The sequence below is a fragment of the Dromaius novaehollandiae genome, chromosome 2 (genome assembly GCF_036370855.1).
Source record: "Dromaius novaehollandiae isolate bDroNov1 chromosome 2, bDroNov1.hap1, whole genome shotgun sequence".
Lineage (NCBI taxonomy): Eukaryota > Metazoa > Chordata > Aves > Casuariiformes > Dromaiidae > Dromaius > Dromaius novaehollandiae.
The window spans coordinates 4,545,504-4,565,172 of NC_088099.1; the positions used below are offsets into that span (position 1 = coordinate 4,545,504).

Consider the following 19,669-nt stretch of genomic DNA (forward strand, 5'->3'; position numbering starts at 1 on the left):
CCTTAAATTCTTGAAACCTTCCCATCTTGCTAGCAAATTCAGTCACTTCTTCCAGTTTTGATTAATTTTCAAAAAGTACTGCATGTAACCAATTTATTCCTGACTCTCTGATCCCACTGAATTGCTTTTTCAAAAGTGACTAATATATTAGGTGCCCAGCTTTGAAACACTTAACAGGCCCTTGTTTTCAGAGAGCATAGAAAATGTTCCTACTTTTCCCCTAGTGTGCTAATGGACTTTCTAATGAGTGAAGATATCTCTTTTATGTGACATCTAAATTACAGTTCTTCTACCATCACAGCAACATAGGGACACCATCTTTGGAGGAGCTCGCAGAAAAAACTGTTCTTTACTAAGTTGCAGTATGGCATGGGAATGCTGCTAGAAAAAGCTGTCTTCCCAGTGCTTGCTAAATCTGACATTGTCCAATCCATGACGCATGAGAAAATCACAATGCAAAGTGCCATGAGCTTTGATTTCACTGTTTATATGTGGGCAAACAGATGAACTAGCATGTTATAGAGGAAATAAAAACCCAATCTTATGCTTCTTCCTATTAGTAACCGTACCACTCAGGTCAGTGCTCTAACTTTATGGATTTTAAGAAAAGAAAAGTTTACAAGTCCAAAATCTGGCTCTGTAAACTCTGTCTCAGGTTTTTAGCATGCCCACTCTTCTTGTAGGCAACTTTTTCATGTTCACTTGTGATTGCTTTGTTCCAGGAAAGATTGTTTTAGTGGTTAGGTCTTAGATTTAAGGTACCCCTGTGAATTTTGGCTGATCACTACTGTTCAAGCCAGCAAAGAGACTGTAGCGTTGTGATGCTCAGCAATGCAAAGCCCAGTTCCTGGAGTGCTGTCTACGATGCTGTGTGAAACCTCTAAATTTTCTGTATAAACCTTGGAGTGAAGCACCCGTAATGTGATTTTCAGCAAGGTCCATGCCAGCGTACTGTTTGAAAGCTGTCTAGCTACTAGGAAATGCTGAGCCAAGGAATATTGTTTTAAAGCTGCCTCTGCGTCAGATTGGACTCCCCAGTCCTTCAAACCTCTGCTTTGCTTTGGTTCCTAAATTATCCCTTTCTACAGTCAACAGGAGCAACTCTTGTCCTACAAGAGCTCAATGGTTAACAGCAGATGCCTCCCAAAGTTCACCACGTGGAGAAGCAACAAATGCTGGGACCCTGATTTCTAGAAAGCCTATTTCAGGCAGGTTAGAGGAAAAATCTGCACTGTTATCTCAAGGCACTATGAGATTAATAACAAAACATAAGTAAGCCACAGTCAACAAATCACAAGTAATGTTCTGGCCAGAAGGCTTTTCTTTAACTGTAAAATGGTTTAATGCCTCTCTTTTTCTTAAAGCCTGAGGAAAACCAACAAATTGAAGCATCATTGCTGTTTTCAATTTCTTGTATGTGTGTGTCATTTTTTCCTTTTTTTTTCCCCATAACAGTGGGATTACTTCCAGTAAGGCTACAAGATTCTTTGTTAACAACACCAGACTCTTTTTCATTTCTTATAGGATAGGTTGAAGGTTATATCTGTAACTGAAGTGTCCGTAATATTTAACCTATGACAAAAACTCAGGGCTCTGATTATTTCAGCCACACTCTCCTCCCACCCCAAATCCAGTACCCCAAAAGCAAACAAGATGTGTGCATTCTGATTAATTGCTAAACTATCAGTGGTAGCGGGACTGACTGTAATCTCACCATTGCTGAGTATAAGCAGCAAATTTCTTTCAGAAATCCTAAAATTGTTATTGCTTGCGACCCATGTCTTCTCTCAGAGGCAGAAGACTGGATTACATAGACTAGGGATCTGACTTGCTATGGCAAGTCCTATGTCCTGCGTAAAACCAATGCACAACTCCCCTACGGGAAGGGTATGTCTGATACATGCAGATATTGTACACGGATTGCACTGATTTTGGCAGAGCTGTGCTGAGTTATGGTGACTGGGGATCTGGTTCAACTGATATGGATTTGCTAAAAGAGGGAGGGGAAAAAAAAAGAGAGAGAGAGAGAGATGTAGCCTCCTTCAGAGCAGCAGGTAGCCTGGCACATGTATTCCTGGTTAGAAAATGCACTTGGGGACCACAGCTGCTTAGCCCCTTCATTTGTGCTCCAGCTGTGTCTTGCATAAGTTGTCCTTTGGAAAAAGATAACACTTCTTCCTCTGAAAGTTTTCATAATAAATTATATGTCTGCCTGCACTTTCCCCAGCACTTTTGGTATGAGGAGGAAGCTTGAGTTAGCCCATCTGTCCCAAATGCTTGTTTCTCAAAGACCTTTCAAATCACTTCCCCTTTCATTGGTTTGATTTCATTTTGGGTAGTGACTGGCCATTGCCTTTGAGCCTTTTGCTGGATAGAGGATCCAGTATAGATGGTAAATTGTATAGCATTGTGTGGAGCTGTTAAGACTTTTAACCATCAAGCCTAAGAATATTCCAAACACAGTTTCTCATCAGCTGCAACAGAGTCCAGAAATTATAGAAAGTGAAGAAATGACTTGTTTCCTGTCCAGCTGAATCCATGTTTATAAATTTAAATGGTAAGGGATTTGTGTAGCAATCACTTTGTCACTGCTACTCAAATTGTTTGTTTGTTGTATAGGCAGAATGGAAATTGAACTGTACTTTTAAAGATAAAGCGATATATAGGGATCCTATTAAAATCTGAAAAATTGCATTTCAGGATTGTGTCACTATAGCTGAACAGCAAGAGGTACTATTCTAAGAGTTACTCATGCTGATTTATAAAATGTATTTAAAATTACCCACTGGAGAAGCAGAATGCATGAAAAACACCATATTTTAATTTTCTTTTCGTACAGTGTCCTTAATCCTTTTTCTGTTCTAGTATTAGGATATATGACTGATCTCTAGGGCTACATATTTAAAAGCAGTTTGTCCATGCTACTTTAGAAACTAGATGTAGGGTTCTAGAATAATTCTTAAAGTTTTTTAAAGATCAAGTTGTGTTCTCTTTTTTTCCCTCAGGCAGATATTATTGCAAAATTGCAATAGTCTACATGACTGCCAGCAAAGTTTCTGCTGAGGCTAAAAGAAGTCCTGGTTTCACTTCTCACTAAAAAAACATTCTGAAGGCCAATAAATCAACTTCCTGCGACTGAAAAGGCAATATAGCAGTGATGTTTTCATCTGTACTGTATTTTCAAAGTCATTAGAGGCTTAGAATGGCCTTCAGTCTTCCTCAGAAATGTCTCAGAAAGCCTTCAATCCATCATTTCAATTAAAATCACTATCCCCAGAGCCTCTGGTTTTGCTTCAAAGAGCATAACTTGCAAAGGAGCAAACCTGCTGCTCTAGTCCATGTAAGACTCTATAAGTGCAGAAGATCCTTTTATAACCAGTGGAGGTTTAGGGCAGGATTCAGTTGTCCAAGCACAGTTTAGTTGCTTTCTAGACTATGGACTCTGTTGATTATGGGTGCAACTCAGTTGCCTAAACATGGGTGTGTAGCATTATTTAAGACATCCTGGAGTGACTGAGACTTCCACAAGGAGCTGGCAAAGTTGTCCCATGAGCTACACAAGACAAGTGCTCTTCGGCAGTAGCAGCTGAAGGAGAGGTGGGATACCCTATGGCATCCCAAATGGCGCTAACCATCTCCGGGTGAGTGAAACATGCCTTAGATCTCCATTGACTGTAAAAGAAGCCCAGATAACTAGGTCATACGTAGATGCCTACAAGTCTCAAAGAAGATTGAGAAGGCATTCTGTTAGTCTCAGCATCCAGGCAGAGTAGGTACCCCCCTCCAGGAGAGTAATTAAACCTTTATTGTCAGGCTTGTGGCTAATTCCTTCGATAGAGAAAAACTGATTCTTGGGTTTTCCCAAGAGTAATTAGGAAAATTTTGCCAATACATACCTCTGAACACCCAAACTGATTAACTAAAGAAATCCTCTTTATGATTAAAGAAAATTATTTCCTTTTATTTGTCCTTTTAAGGGAAGAAACAAAGACTGTGTGATCAGGCTTCATGTATGTTTGGGGGACTCAGTGTGACTGTTCCAGTAGTTGATGAATTCATTGTCCAGTTTTGGTGAGTTGATAAAGAGGTGAAGATCCAAAGATTATGAAATCCATTTAAGTTTTGTGAAAAAGGTAGGTGGAAATGGGAGATGGTATAAATGTTCAACTTTGAGAAAAGGTGCTGCATGAGCTCAACTGTTACATGACAAAAATCCATGAGAGTATCCATACCCACAACTGTATGCAAATTGATACATGTGCAAGATAGCATTTTCTTTTCTCTTTGTCTCTCCCCCTCCTTTACATAACCTATTTGCAGAAAAATCTTCAGCTGGAGTTTTCACATTCTCAGACCCTAAAGTATCAGCCATGAGGTAAAAATTGGAAGTAAACTTGGATCTATTCATTGTGATAATCACTAAACTTCTTGGTTTGCTTTGTCCTTTCTTTATTGAGGTTGCGGGAATCCATCCAGAATGCAAGATATTCCAACAAGTGATGAAAGAGGAGGCTCTCTGCTTAGAAAAGAATGAATCCATTTCACCTGATTTTAAAGGTAAAATAACAGTCCTGAAAGCGTAGCTCTGATATGAATATCTCATATCACTTCAGGGGCAGAGTGTGAAGGTATTATTTGTTCTCTTGAGCGAAGCTTTGGTTCCACATTCTTATTTTATATAGTCTCTGAATAGCTGTTTTGCTTTTACAGGCTGAGGCCTCATATTAACTAATTTCAGACTTCTTTAAAAGCTCAGTTTCTAAGTCTGGACTAGTCTTTAAGGGTTCCCCTTTATAGTAAATGGAGGAAGATGTGTGACTCTAGAACATGCTTCATAGTATTTGTCTTAGGTGCTTACTTTAGGATGAGATGAATCATTCTCTGGGGGCATGTTTCTCTTTACCAACTACAGAATGAGACTCAGGTAACTGGTTCAGACTTTGGCAACCTTAGATACTTGGATTAGGGCGGAAAAATCCTTTTTGTAACATCTTAAATTGATGAAGTATTCTGTGTGTTCTTTATTTATGTTCAAAGCTTCCACATAAGAAATTAAACAGAACTCTGAAATTATATTGCTTAAAAAAAAATCAGTGCAATTTCTTTGAAAATGTTCTTTTCAAAAAAAAAAAAAAATCCTGTCTACTTCAAGATATTCTCTTTCAACATTTTCAGAGGTTTTTTTTGTTTGTTTTTTCCCTCCTCTAATGACTTATTACTGTGGTATTTTGAAATATACTATATGCTCAGATATAAAATTTGAAAATTAGAATGAATATTTCAGAGAGTCTATAAAATATTTAAGAAATGGTGTGTGGAGGTGAGTTCTCTTTGCTAGGATTTATGCATCTGGGAGGCTTGTTTTGAATTGATTCAAACTGAAATTTCAGAATGTCCAAATCCTTTCCAAAATGCAGTTATATTTTTCTAGCTAGCTTTTGTTACAAAAATATTAATCCATCTAACCGTGATTTTCAGTCGGCATGAATTATCAGATGCTCATTTTCTGCTGAGGAGTTATGGGATGAAGATGCCTCATACTTTTGGTATGAGCAGAAACATTGCACCCACCTTGGAACATGTGAAAGCCCACCTTTAGCAACCTACAGAAATTTAGACACCAACCCCAGAATATGTCCTTTGTTTTCCTATTTATTTCTCTGTGAGCTAACCGAGCACTCTAATGCCTAGTGTCCATCTCGTGGCTGTCTATTCTATTTTAGTGTTTTTTCCCTACTCTTGTTAAGTCCAGAATGTCTCTTGAACAGATTCTGCACTCAGAACACCCACTAACCATTCAAAAAAGTTCTGGCAAAATTTGGGCATTTTCCATAATGATTTATCAGGTGCATTTTCTGTTTGAAAAGTACAGCATGACATTCCAAATGTTTTACTTTTTACCGGAAAAAAAAAAATTATATGATTTTGGAATCTCTTTTGTAGCAAAAGCTACTCAAAGAAGTATAAAAGCCCTCACACTTCTGTTAACTCTTTAAAAATCCTGAACCTTGCCAACTCTGATCTTCTCAAAGTTCTCCTTTCTACCTTCTATCTGCTAGAGATGGAAAGACTTTAATGAAAACTGGCTGTAAATACAGCCTTTCTAAGTACATTTAAAAAACAATCATTAGATTTGGAAAAAACAATTCCTACTCACCATTTTGTTTATGGTATTTTTAAAATAGACTACTACTTTTAAAAAGTCCCTGGCTTGTGGTTCAGTTTTCAGGAACTGCACGTAAAACACTGTGAGAGATTCTGATTTGTAAAGAGTTACTTCCAAGCAGCTGCAGATAATCAGAGGTGGAATTCATCTATATTGCAGACTTTTAAATTCAAACTAATTCCTCATTACTCGCTTTGTGCAGTGTAATGAGTGCCATCAGTAGTGTCCAGAGTGCAATTCCTCTCATCTTGAAGTAGATGTGTAAAATAGGTCAATTGAATCAAGCTCTAAAAATACTTATTTTTCTCCATTGTCTAAAAAAAAAGAGCCCTGGGTGACTGAGGCAGACTTAAATATCTGCAGTGTCAACACTACTTGATACAAATCCTGCTGCAGTTGTCTTTATGGCGTCTCAGGTGGCATGTCCCAGTCATTAGTCTCTTGAATAGCTCAGTGGGTAAGATGCTCTTGCTGCCTCTGCACTCAGTAGTTTCCCTGCTATTAACTTTAGCAGTCACTGGAAATGAAGCCAGATCTGGGACTTAAAACATCTAGGCACAACTCCCACATATTGTTACCTGATTCTGTTTTTTTAACCCCATGTTCTCAAATAGGTTAGTTTTTTAGGCCCAGCTCTTCAGAGATGTTTTAGTCCCTGTAAGAGGGTCCCTTAGGTATCTAAGTCCCTTAAAAGAGTGGGCCACTGCATGGGTAGGTGGGATTCACATTACCTAACTCAGTCATTACCTAACTTCAGTCACTTAAGAATTAGCAGCCTAGTTCAGGCTATAATCACCTTGGTACATGCAGCGAGTGATTCATCCCATCCTCAGAAAGGAGCTGCCAATATGTGGGATGAATCATCTGCTGGAAGTCCCTGTCTCTTTCTGCTGATTAGAGAGGGAACATAGCTTAGATTAGGTAACACATTTTAGACAATTAAAATTAAGGATAATGAATCCAGGCTCCTGTTTTCCCATCTGGCAAACTGGGGATACCAAGAATTTCACCCTCCCGAGGGTGATGTGAGCGTAGTCCTATGGGAGAGCCTCGGTACTATCCTTTTGGAAGCCAGAGAGTAACTTTGCTTAGCTACAGAAAAGTAATATTACTTCCACATTTCAACTCTTGACAATTTTAGATTTGCCTTGTCATCAGTCACAGAGGAAACAAAAAAGAATCAGTGAAACAAAATAACACCTCCCAAATGAAACCCATGCACTGTTTTATATCCGCCTTACGACTACCTAGAGATTAGTTTCTGTTGCGGCACAGTGCTTTTTTTATTGGTTCAGGCACCTTTACATACTGATAATTTTTCTGTGCTGCACCCACACCTACTTACCAACAGACACTGCGTGACCGCAGCTTGAGTCTCAGTGCAATGCATCACATCAGAGCTGTGATTAACTCTCTCTTCTGAAAACACTTGTTATGAGACTCATAGCTAGTGGTGTGCCTTGTCTCATCAACCAGCAAGCTCTGGTTTAGGGAACCTCATGAATGCCAACTAGTTAGATGTACTCCCGCTGAGGGTTGTTCCAGAGGATGCTGAGAGATGTTCTTTCACATCGGGCTGAATCTAATCCCTGTTGAAGTCCATTGCAAAAAAAAAAAAAAAAAAAAAATCCAGTTCATTCTGTGAGACCAGGCTTTCAGCCGCTTTATTATTTCCTTTAAGCCAGGTGGAATTGATAGACCATCAGCATGCAATTAAGAGGCTAAGGCTGGGTTTTTAAGTCTGATGCTTTTCATTCAGACCCTGAATCCAGTAATGAGAAATCTCAAGTGCTAATAATTATTCCACATTTTTTATTTCGGTCATTTATGTTCTGTTTTGACAACGGAAAGAGCTACAGTTGATTTGACTTTCAGATTGCACCTGCTTCAATTTCATGTACGTTGTCTCACAAGACAAGGTGGGGGAATGCTAAGCGTGTATGTGAGAGATGCTGCATTCAAGACAAAGAGGAAAACAATGCAATCCTTCGTTTATAGAGCTGTAGGTGCTGTTGTGACTCTTCATGCATGTGAGTTAGTGGGAACGCCACAAAAAATCTCACTATGGAAGATCAGCCATGTGATGTTCTGTGTCTGCTTCTTTATTTAGAGGTTTTTCTGTTTTGTTTTGTTTTCCAGGGTGCCCCAGAGACTGGGATGGTCTAAGCTGCTGGCCCAGAGCCACTTTTGGGGAAGTGATTAAAGTTCCCTGTCCAGGATTTTTTGAAGAAATCACCAATATCCATGGCAAGACTTTTTCTCTTATTCTTTTTATCTGTAGACAGATTTTAGATAGATCTTGTCAATAGTTTTTCTGCAGATAGATTTCAAAATAAACTATAATAGTTAAAAATTCACCAGCACATGCATCTTCATGACTTACCGTGCTATCTTATGTCAGCCAGCATACAGTAATTATCCAGATATGCATCTTGGCTTATGGTCAATGCAAGGTTGGCACTCTTTTGGTGTGTTATGCTGCATGAAACTATCTGGTCTCTTTAGTGGACTAAAAAAACATGTAATCACACTAGGTTGCTGAGGTTATAAACTGTCTATTTGTACATCATAGAATCACTGACTTATAAAGTCATAGGATAATTAATATTGGAAGGGACCCCTGGAGGCCATCTAGTCCTACTGTCCAGTCAGAGCAAGGCTAAGTTCAAATATTAGATCTAACTTCAGAGCTAGTTTGAGTAGCTCAGGTCTTTGTTCACAGGCACAAACTATGTTGTAACTGCAGGTTAAACTGCCTAATTTAGTTTCCTCTCTATAAAGACTGAACTCACTGAATGAATATCTTATATGAAATGTAGATGCTCCATTGCATCTCGAAATGAAAGGGAACATCTGTCTCAACTTCTCAAATGATTGGTGTATGGAATAGTATTAATTCCCTACAGCTAATCTTGCTGAGCATGACTAGACCTGTAAGTATCTAACTTAAGAACTGAAGTAGGAATAGAAATATGTTATTTCTTGTCAAAATTTAAACGAAAAAAATCCATAACTCATTCTCTAATATATTTCACCATTAAAGGCACCCTTCAAAGAAACTGTACAGAGGAGTCATATTGGTCAGAACCATTCCCACCTTACACCATTGCATGTGGTTTTGATGAAGGTTCCAGCAAAGGCCCTGAGGACGAGGTGAGTTTTTGATTTCCTGTTTGTGGGCATGTTCAGAGCATCCTCTCTTGAACGTGCTGAGCAATTGAATGCTCCCTCACATCTATGTCCCGTCAGACTCCAGTTATCATCCTTCTTCAATGCTAAGCTCCAAAATTTTATGTGCATTTAGAGCCTGCTTAACAAACGAGGCTCGATGCAAAGCATGGAACAAGGAGGTAGCAGGGCCACTTTCCTCTCCATCCATTCTCTCCTCTTGGTATCACTCAGCAGTGCTTAGGTTGCTTGTCCCAGCTAACAAAGACCTTGGTTCACTGACAGAGGGGATCTGAATCCATATCATGCACCTCCTAAGGAAGCTCTATCAAACAGTTTGTGGGGAATTTTTCAGGGAAGAGCCCTTTGAATCCCTCCTGTTGATAATTTTTTTCAGACTTTCTTTGAGTCAGAGAGAGAAAAAAAAAAAAAAGTGTCCATACTTTTATAGCACAGGGGTCGAGGCACTTTATTTAGAGAGGAGCTCTTGGATGCCACTGAGTATTTCTGCTCTTTAAATTAGGCACTTAAAGGAGTAAGAATGAACTCCCATTTTCTCCTGTCTAAAGAGCATCATTAGGTGCTCCATTAGGCTGCAGCAGCACTTCTTTTTCACTCATATCTCCATACAATTTAAATTTCTGCCTTCCTCATCATCATCCATGGCTCCAGGAAGGGGATGTCTCACACTGCATTGGTGGAGTTAGTGTCTCAGTGGTAACCTCTGCTGCAGAGCTGATAGGCGCTAATTTACGGAGTTGTGCTCTCTGCCTCTGTCTCGAGTTCAGACCCTTGCTAAATTGGATGGTTTCAGCACAAGGGGATAAGAGTGTCTCCATGCCCTCGTCTCCACTCTGTATCCAGCAGGGCTCATATATCTCACATGGATGCATTGACCACTGGACTACCATCACTGCCTTCTTCCCTTCTTGTGGTATTTTGATAGAAGCAACTAACCCCCCCCCCCCCCCCCGCCAATCTATGAAAGAAAAGTCTAACTTATATAACTCCCTGTGAGTGTTCAGAGTTGTGAATTCACAGTGGAAGAAAGTGATTTGCTGCAGGCCAAAGTAAGACATGTAAAGCTGGGGAGGGTTGCAATTTGACAGACACCCTTCCCTTCAACATCTAATTCTCTTGGGCCAATTGACATCAAGTGCCATTAGAAGATGGGTTTTGGCTTTCCACTACAACTTTATTATCATGTCAGTCTTGACCTCAAACTTTTGCTGAAGCCCTCCGTTGATTGCCTATACTATCTACATATCACTAACACTCTGGCTGTTATCTGGACTAAACCATTTATCTCTCCAGGCATGAAAGCTCAGGTGCAAAAGTTTGAGTTCAAGTATCTAAATCTTTAGGAAGTGTAGACACAACTGGCTTAATCCATTTGGCTCCATGAACCTAAAAACCTGAGCACAGCTGTAGTAAGCAGTATGGGCTCAATTCCCCACCTGCAAAATGCGGGTATTTCCACTTTATGCTGTAGGGAAGCTGTAAAGATAAACGCATTAAATGATTCTGGAGCACTGCTGGAAACCCTGCAACCACTTCAGAAGGGACACACGGCTCTCCAGGCGCTGTATATCCTAGCACACAGTGTTCTCCAGCCTTGGGACCAGCTGGCATGCAGGGCTGTCATCCACATAGCTAAACTTTCTTAGTCTCCAGATCAGGGCAGCTTTCTCCAAGCTGTGTACGGGTAGCAGGCCCTGACTTGTGCTATGTCAGTGAGCCGTGCACAGATATAGTCTGTGCTACATGGCCTAGGCTGAAATCAGGCAAGGGACTGTATTTACATTTTAACACTGTGGAGGTTTTCAGGGCAAAGTTCATGTCTGTGCTGTGGCTGTTTAGTTTGTTATCCCACTCATATCCACGGGATATATAAAGGGAAGACAAGGTGAATAAGCTCTACTGCATTGTAAACATGGGGACAAAGGTGAGAAGAATCCCACTTACATTGCAAGAGAACCGCTAGTTCATACTTTGTATCTGCCATGAGAACACATGATGTATTCTACATATTTCACTTTTTTTTAGATACCCTACAATAAAATATGAAAGGCTTCCAAATGTTTCCTTCTTTAGCTGAAGGATGTATTTTCTATCTTGCACCTTTGTTTCAGAAATACTGTATAAAACACTAGGAGTATTTCAGAAACACCAGGATGATTCTTAGGTTGTCAGGGTTACCTGATTTATTTATGGATCTACTTAAAATTGCTAATGGCTGTCTCAATGTAGAGTTGCTGCCTTTTGGATAAACAGAGTTTGGATCAATTAGAGAACAAAGTGTCCATTGAATTTACAAAGAGGAAATTTACCTGGATTCAGAGAATTTGGTTTCTTGGGATTTTGAATAATTAAGTGATCTTGTAGTGAAACAGAATAATATTTGCATAGCTAAAGCTATACAAACATGCTTCATTTTTCTTGGGATACAAGATATTTTAATGAAAAAAAAATTGAACTGTGATGAATTTTGCAGTGTTATTGTATAGGGCCACTGAATGAACTGTGTTTTTCCAAGGAATTAAAGACAGAGAGGTTGTTGTCTTGGCCTTAAATTTCTCATCTCCACATTGAGAGGTGACTTATTCACAGTGTCTCGGTGTCCTCACATGCAAAATGAAAGTTTTATTTCTCTATTAGCTATTGCTGCTCAGCTATTTCTATTTATGAAAAACAACACTTTTGAATTCAGTGGGAAACATCCTTTTGATCTGAATGGAGTAGAGTCTGGCCCTGTTCCAAAAGTTACTGATTCACAAATCACCCATCTGAAGGCTTCCGTGCCCGAGAGTCCTCGTATGCCTTTAGGGGAAAATGTAGTTACTTACAAAGTTAACATTTTCCTATTGAACATACTGAAAGAAGTCACTGTTTCAGAAGAGCTGTGGGCTGTGGAACTGGTCTCGCGCCTAAGCTCATGTAGCATTCAAAAAATAAGGCATGTTAGTGAGGAAGGGAAAAACCTCGATGCCGATCTGAAGTACCCAAAGCAACACAAGGTGATGGGAATGCCTAAATTAGACAAGTGCATCTTAGTGAAATGAGCACACCAGAATGCATGCTGCATAACCACCAGCCTTGGTCTGTGTTTTCTCTTTCTCACAGAAATCATATTATTCTGCATTTTGGCGTGTCTACACTGCTGGCTATGCAGCATCAGTGACTTCACTCATTACAGCTCTAATTGTCTTTGCTGCCTTCAGGTAAAAATTTGATCTCTTTTCAGGATGTCTCAAGAGAGCCTCATACTTATTCCTTTCAAGCCCTCTCTGTTTTTGTTGTTGTTGTTGTTGTTGTTATTTTAAATTATTTCCAAACCCTCCTGAGACATTACATTCTGTTGATGGCAATGGGTTCTTCTCCACTCAAGTTGCGGCATTTTTCTGCAGATGCTAAAATAAAGCTGACTGGGCAATCTATCCATGCAGTATAAATGCCTTAGGCTGTTATCACCATTAACATAAGGTAACTGTTCTTCCAGTGCTTAGCAGGGACATACTCTGCAGAAACTCGGTATGTCTCATGCCTTGAACCTGCAGTCATTCTAAATTGCCCATTCCCTCTGTGAAAGACCATTGCTCCTGTAAATGGGAGCTGTGGAAGAAGTTTAAAGAAATTTTAATGTCATGTTTGATAACTTCGGTTATTAGGAAAAGAAGCCTATTTTTTATTAGCTCCGATACACTTGAACAAAAGCCCTAAACTTTCCCTGCACAGAAACAGCTTCCTAGGAGGCATGTGTTGGCAGTTTCAGAGGTCATAGCTGCAGAAGGACCCAGGACACACTTTGATCTGTCCAAATCTTGAAGGAGATTCCCTCAGCTCAAGATCAAACTGTGTGGCCAGGGCGGTCTAGGAAAAGGCAGCTACTCCTCCGGTAGCCATCCCATGCAACTCACACCCATTCAGTGCTCCGTTCTGTTCTAGCCAGAAAGGGGCTGAAGAGCCTGTTGCAGGCTTTTTTAACAAAAATTGCTGTTTAGGATAATTAAAAGGTGTTATTGCAATACAGCCCAAGAGTCTCAGAGTCACTCCCTGCTGCTGCTGACTCCTTCAAATGTGTGATGATTCAAGAAGAACTATACTAGCACTTTTATTAGCCTAAACAGGTCATGATTGCTCTACTGTCTTGTGCCTAGCACCCTCTCAAGTAGTGATAGATCATATATTTGCTTTGGAAAGTCTGAAGTCACTACATATTCCTATTTGTGTTTTGATGAGACCACAAGAAATTTCTCTTGAAGAACAATTTTTCTTCTTTGTTTCCCATGTCAGAAAATTCCACTGTACACGGAATTACATCCATATGCACCTGTTTGTCTCCTTTATCCTGAGAGCAATTGCTGTTTTCACCAAAGATGCTGTTTTGTTTGCTGATGAAAGCATGGACCACTGCCTAATGTCAACGGTACTAATCTTCCCCTCTCTCTTTCCTTGATTTAGTGTTTAATCCTTGATGTGAAGGAAGCATGGAGATTTCTTTATCCCATTCTTTTTCAGTTTGCTAGAACCAAAATGATAAAACAAATGACCTATACAATAAGCTACACAAACCAAAAAAACTAGTGCTATGGGTCACATTCAGCTCTGGTGTATGATGTACAGCTTTGATTCTCATGGAGCTATATCCATTTCTATCAGTAGAGTTTCACCTATAAGAAAGGGCCGAGCTCTCCCTTTCAAAAAAAGTGAAGTAAAGTCAACTGAAATGATGGAATCCCAAACCTACTGAAATCTTGTGTTTTTTCCTTCGTTTTTGTGTAGCGATGTTGAATTTTGTTTATACTTGTGGAAAAAAACCCAAAAACCCTTAACCCCAATGAAAGATCTAATGTTTTTTTCTTCCTCCACATTTCCAGGTTGCTTGTAAGGCTGCTGTGGCATTCTTTCAGTTCAGCATTTTAGCCAACTTCTTCTGGCTTCTTATAGAAGGGATATACCTGCAAACACTGCTTTTGCTGACCTTTGTTTCTGATAAGCAGTATGTATGGTGGTTCATATTTGCTGGCTGGGGTTAGTACTTTTTTCCACTCTGTATTGTTTAGTATTTCCATTCACTTTAGAACTAGATAAAATATTTGTTCTGAGGTGATTTCTTTTGATAAAAGGTGTCTGCCTATTCATGCAGTAGTGCCATATCAGAACCATACCATAATTCTGCCTTTCTTTCTATTTTGTTAAATGTTTCACATTTTTAAACTTTGAAGGAGAGGATATAGTGGCTTTCTGGGAGCACAGTGTTTCCGCTCGAGAGACTGCAACATTCATCTTTATGGTGGAGACTAATTTCATGCAACTACAGTCATTTAAAAGTCATCGAATCTAAAGTCTTTCTCCCCAAGTTTCTCCGATAGTCAATAGAGTTAGGTGGGCATGCCATGATGGTAATTAATCCAGTTCTCAAACAGATGACTAATGTGGCTGAATAACCTCCTGGAAACATCTCTTCTTCCTCCACTGACTAAAGAAGTTTAGATGACTAACTTTAAGTTGGCATTTTGCTTTTAGTAGTCAGAATTCAATATATTAATCTTAGTTCAAGTGAGTTCTGGTCTAGGAAGCAAAAATTGCATTTTTTGCAGAGACCTGGCTTTAAAGAATCTTTTAAGTTTATATAGCAATTAAAATTGTCAGAATTGTCAAATTGTCAGAGTATGTGCACATAATAGAAAAATAACATTTCTTTCACTTCAGAGAATTGTTTATTGTAGCTCTAGATGTTCTTGTACGTCACCTTGGTCATTCCAAAGTGGAGGCTGCCAAAATGAGTGGGTGCAGGACGTTTTTGGCTTAGCAGTAAAATCCAAGTTCTTCTGAGGTGAACAGGAATTTTGCCTGCATCTTCAGATCTTTAGATGTTATTTAGGTAACTGAATTTAAGAAAGGATGAATTTTCAAAAGGGGATTCTACTCCAATTTTGACTGCCTGGAACTAGAGGCTTAGGACTTGGTTAATCACAAAAAAACTTCACACAATAAAGAAAACACCTCAGTTAAGAGTGTAGTAATCCTCATCTCCTTTTATAGTCAATGAGAAGTGACAGACCTCTCTGGGGCAACTCAGATTTTAGGTGGCATGGATGTAACTATTTCTATTCATTAATTAAAAAGGCAACTGGGTCTGAATATGATCCTGGCTTTGAGACCTCAAAGAAAGGCCTAAAATGAGGAAGGAAGACTTCTGTGCCTTTCTTATAGATCCTAAATGACATTTAGGCAGATATTACCTAAATTTCTATTGATTTATTGGTGAAAATTTGACCTACTTCAGAATCCTTTTTTTTTGGAAGATTTGAAAGTCACTTAGCCTTTGGAAATTCAATTCCAGAAAAGGAGAGCAAAAGTTAATTACCTACTTTATAGGACTATGTTAAAAATCTTGTAAATAGCTATTTAACCACAAATACAGAAGGATAAGCAGTGATGGAGAGAGACTAGAAATCACAGATTCTTGTGCCTTAGATAATGGGTTCATTAGAACAAATTTTCATGGGCTGTTCATCAGCTGACTGGTCTACAGTGAATAGTAGAGACACTTTAGGATAAATTCTCATGTACAAAGAGTTGCATGCTGGCAACAGTTCACAGGATAAAACAGCTCTAGTTAAATAGATGATCCCTCAAACTTCACAGGTGCTCATAATTCATATGCAAACCTTCCAGTAATACTCAGATGTTACTTCTGAAAACGTAGTTCCAAAGTATCCCCTTATTCTCTCTCATTTTGTTTTAATTCTCCTGGGGGGTGGAGAGGAAAGATTTTTTTTTTTTTTTTTTTTTTTTTTGCCCTGAATGGAGAGTTAAATTCTTTCGTAAAGTCATTGCAAGATTGTCTGGCTCGTTGTCTGAACTTTACTGTGTAGACATTGTGAAAATTCTTGCAATAAAGTTTCCATGGGACATAGTAAGAAAAAGAATATTAAATTGTGTTCCATGTTGATTTGTCCAGGAGCTCCCACTCTTGTGATGTCTGCTTGGGTCCTCACAAGAATCCATCACCAAAATACAGGGTAAGTTACAGTTTGGGTAAGGAACGTGAGGACAACCTATTTTGTATTGCATTTTGATTTGCTAACATGGAAATGTTCGAGATTAACAACAGATAAGAAAAAAACATTTGTCCCCCCAAAATTTGTGCCTCTACTCTTTAAATTTTGAAAGCAAATAATTGAGAAAATCATTTTCGGTGTTCTGCTGACAATACCAAAGTCTGTACATGTCACTGTAAGAATGGACATTTTGTTTAGTTTCCTAACATCCAGAAGTTGAAAAAGTTAGGTTTTAAGAAAATCCCTGCTTCTGTTTAAAAAAAAGCCATAAAATTCTCATCCTAATCTCTTCAAATTTGTACATGCATAACAACTGTGTATTGTCTTGGTAAGTAGTTCTTTCTTTCAATTCCATTCAGTTCTTTCAGTCTTTTATATCTTTTAATATGGGGGCCAGGTATAAAGCAGAAGCTTGCTTACTAAGAGATACCCAGAAGGCTTTCAGGTCATTTATATGGATGATCAATTGGAAAAGATGCTATTTCATACCTACCTGCTCAGGACTCAGGCTAATGATGTAGAAGCAGCAAGTCTTGTAGTCCACTTCATTTGGCACATCCTATTTTGCTTTCTTTATTTTACTTCACTATGTCAGCAGTAGACTAGTTCTACATTTTAGTGTTTCATAAGTGGAACCTGTCTATCTTTCCACAGCATGTGCTTCCCTTTGTACCAGGAGAGGTCTGAGGAAGATTTTTAACTCTTGTCCTGTTCTGCCACCCCTCTTCCAAGCAAAAAAAAACATTGCTAGCTTGGTGGGCTAATTTGTTGAATCAGTAGTGGCAGAATCTGGCACAAGATAGTTATGAATAGAGTTCAGCAAAAGGTGGAGAGAATGAGCAGGAGCTCAGACAAGTTCTCACAGGGTTAAGAAAAGGACTGAAGACTTCACTGTCTGAACTTTGGGTGCTCTTCCAGCAAAGTGCCTTCCCATAGCCTACACATTAGAAGTGGGATTCTAGCTACGCTATAATGTAGGGGTTCTACTAGTCGCTCACAGGCAGCTGGTTTCAGACTCCGTAAAGTGTCCAAGACGTGTGGCTAACATGCACAATTTTTGTGAGATTGTGCCCTTCCGTAGCAGTAGCTGAAGAACAGGTGGGATACACTAGAGTTTAGCCAATGGCTCTTGATGGCTATGTGTGGGCAACCAAACTGAGTCTTAGATGTCTATATCTGATCTACTCATTGTGTTCTCCCTTTTTAGTCCATGGAAAGAAATAGACTTTCTTAGGGCTTTATTCCTCTTATATATTTTTGATGTCCACTTTAACATGAGATGCAAGATGCCATAGTCTCCTCTGCTGTGTTGATGTCCCTTGACCGGAAAGGAAATGTAGCTGAATAGCTATGATGAAGGCATCTACACGTAGTGAGATAAAACCCATTGCAGATACCTCCATTCGCTTGATTGCTCTTCTGATATTAGATATATAAAGAAGCCACAATATTGGCACCACTCATCTTTTACCTAATAGCCTAATAAATGGAAAATCCAGTTTCTTCAGCCAGCATTGTTTTGAACTCACGTAGCTCACAGGTCAAAGACATGCTACACGCTGACATAAGCTGCTGTCTGGATGCTTTATCACTGTGCAGCCAAGCATTCTGTGTCACAAAACTGGAGCAGGAAGTCCAGAAAGAGGGAGCCTGGTATAACCTAGCATGTAGAGCACTTGACTGGAAGAAGGAAAAACTGGAATGTTATTAGCGTTAAATGTGTGAACAGCCTTGATGCCAGGGCCAAAAGCCCAATCTGCCCTCTCCCTTCATGATACCTTTACTAGGGGTCTGGACTTCTCTTACCTGTTTACCTTACAAGCCGCAAATCATTGCATTCCTGGCTGCACAGTAGCTCACTCTCTGATCTGTACCCTGCAAAATATTCACCTTTTCAACAGGAGAGTAGGAAAGAAGCCTGAAAATAAAAGTGTGTATTTTTTGACTTTGTGTTGGTTCTTCAACCCTTGCCTCTTGATGAATCAGCATCCTTTTATGTGGGCTGTACAGGAACTTTTCAGGAGGCATGGGGGTGGGAGGACTGGGAGAAGCCTTTGAAAACTTAATATCCATCACTTTCCTTTCCTGAGAAAGAAATAGTTCCCTGTGTTGCAAAATGGCCACATGGAATAGATAACTTTACTGTCTTTGTTTGCTGTTTCAGATGTTGGGATGATGATGAAAACGGAGTAGTGTTATGGATCATCAAAGGCCCCATTCTGCTAACTGTATTAGTATGTTTTTGCATGTTGTCTTGAGCATCTTTTGAAATCATAAAGCTAAGTTTGTGTCTCTTTCCTGTAAATTGGAAAAATGCTCTGTCAATTGCTATGTTTAAATTTTTTTGCATTTTAAAGAACTGGAAAGTATTGTACAGCATCCTCCCCCTGCCCCTTTACAGCTAAAATCACAATCTGAAGGACAAATCATAGGTTTTCTAGAGTCACTCTAGAGGGTTATGGAGTCACATTGCCTCCTCCATTCCATAGATCACATAGATCATAGTGTCTGTACCTCTGTAAGCCATTTCTGAAGAAAGGCAGTCCATACCAGCAAGACTTCTAGGTCTTATGAAGCTAGTTTAATACAAGAAATACATGTAGGTCATTTTATCTAGTACATTTTTAAAATAAGTTCTTAGGATGCTAACTTCAGACAAAAATTACTTCTTACGCAGATTCATTCCATCTAAATTTAGGAAGCAAACATTATGTCATTTCAGATGGCAATTGTTATCATCCCTTTCATAATCAACAAAGGGAACAGGAGGGGTTATTTAGACCGCATAAGACCTTCTAGGTGCTGAAAGTGGAACATAAGGAGTTAATACCAGATATGTAATGGCACTGAGATATGCAGGCCTATATTCTTTCAACATTGAACAAATGTTTGCATATTGATGGGAAAAATAAATAATATTTCAAATGCTATTGATTTGATCAAAGGTCAAATCTTCACTGGTTTATATCAGTGTAATTCCTGTGGCTGTGTTTTTTAATATAATTTGTACTAACTGAGGATATGTTCTCATATTGTAATAGGTTTACAGGTCCTGTCTTGTCTTTTCAGATTAACTTTATTATATTTATTAATGTGATCAGAATTCTAGTCCATAAATTGAAATCTCAAGAGGGAGGAGGGAGCCATTCAAGCCACTTTGTGTAAGTATTGCTGGGTCTCTTGGTGATGACCCATTTTAGCTGCTCTAAGAGATGATTTATGAGCAAGATTGCAAAATGTTCCACTCCTTACCAGTGGAAAGGGACGT

General features: G+C 39.1%; 1 protein-coding gene across 1 annotated transcript in view; it reads left to right on the top strand.

The window, feature by feature from the left end:
* Nucleotides 1-19,669, top strand: part of LOC112980738 (vasoactive intestinal polypeptide receptor 1-like) — a 59,142-nt gene that overhangs the window by 32,558 nt on the left and 6,915 nt on the right. Inside the window, exons 3-11 of the mRNA XM_064508059.1 lie at nucleotides 4,458-4,557; nucleotides 8,306-8,413; nucleotides 9,210-9,319; nucleotides 12,458-12,555; nucleotides 13,628-13,760; nucleotides 14,212-14,365; nucleotides 16,302-16,362; nucleotides 18,566-18,635; nucleotides 19,471-19,562. Coding sequence (XP_064364129.1) covers nucleotides 4,458-4,557; nucleotides 8,306-8,413; nucleotides 9,210-9,319; nucleotides 12,458-12,555; nucleotides 13,628-13,760; nucleotides 14,212-14,365; nucleotides 16,302-16,362; nucleotides 18,566-18,635; nucleotides 19,471-19,562 — 926 coding nt within the window. The remainder of the gene's footprint in view (nucleotides 1-4,457; nucleotides 4,558-8,305; nucleotides 8,414-9,209; nucleotides 9,320-12,457; nucleotides 12,556-13,627; nucleotides 13,761-14,211; nucleotides 14,366-16,301; nucleotides 16,363-18,565; nucleotides 18,636-19,470; nucleotides 19,563-19,669) is intronic.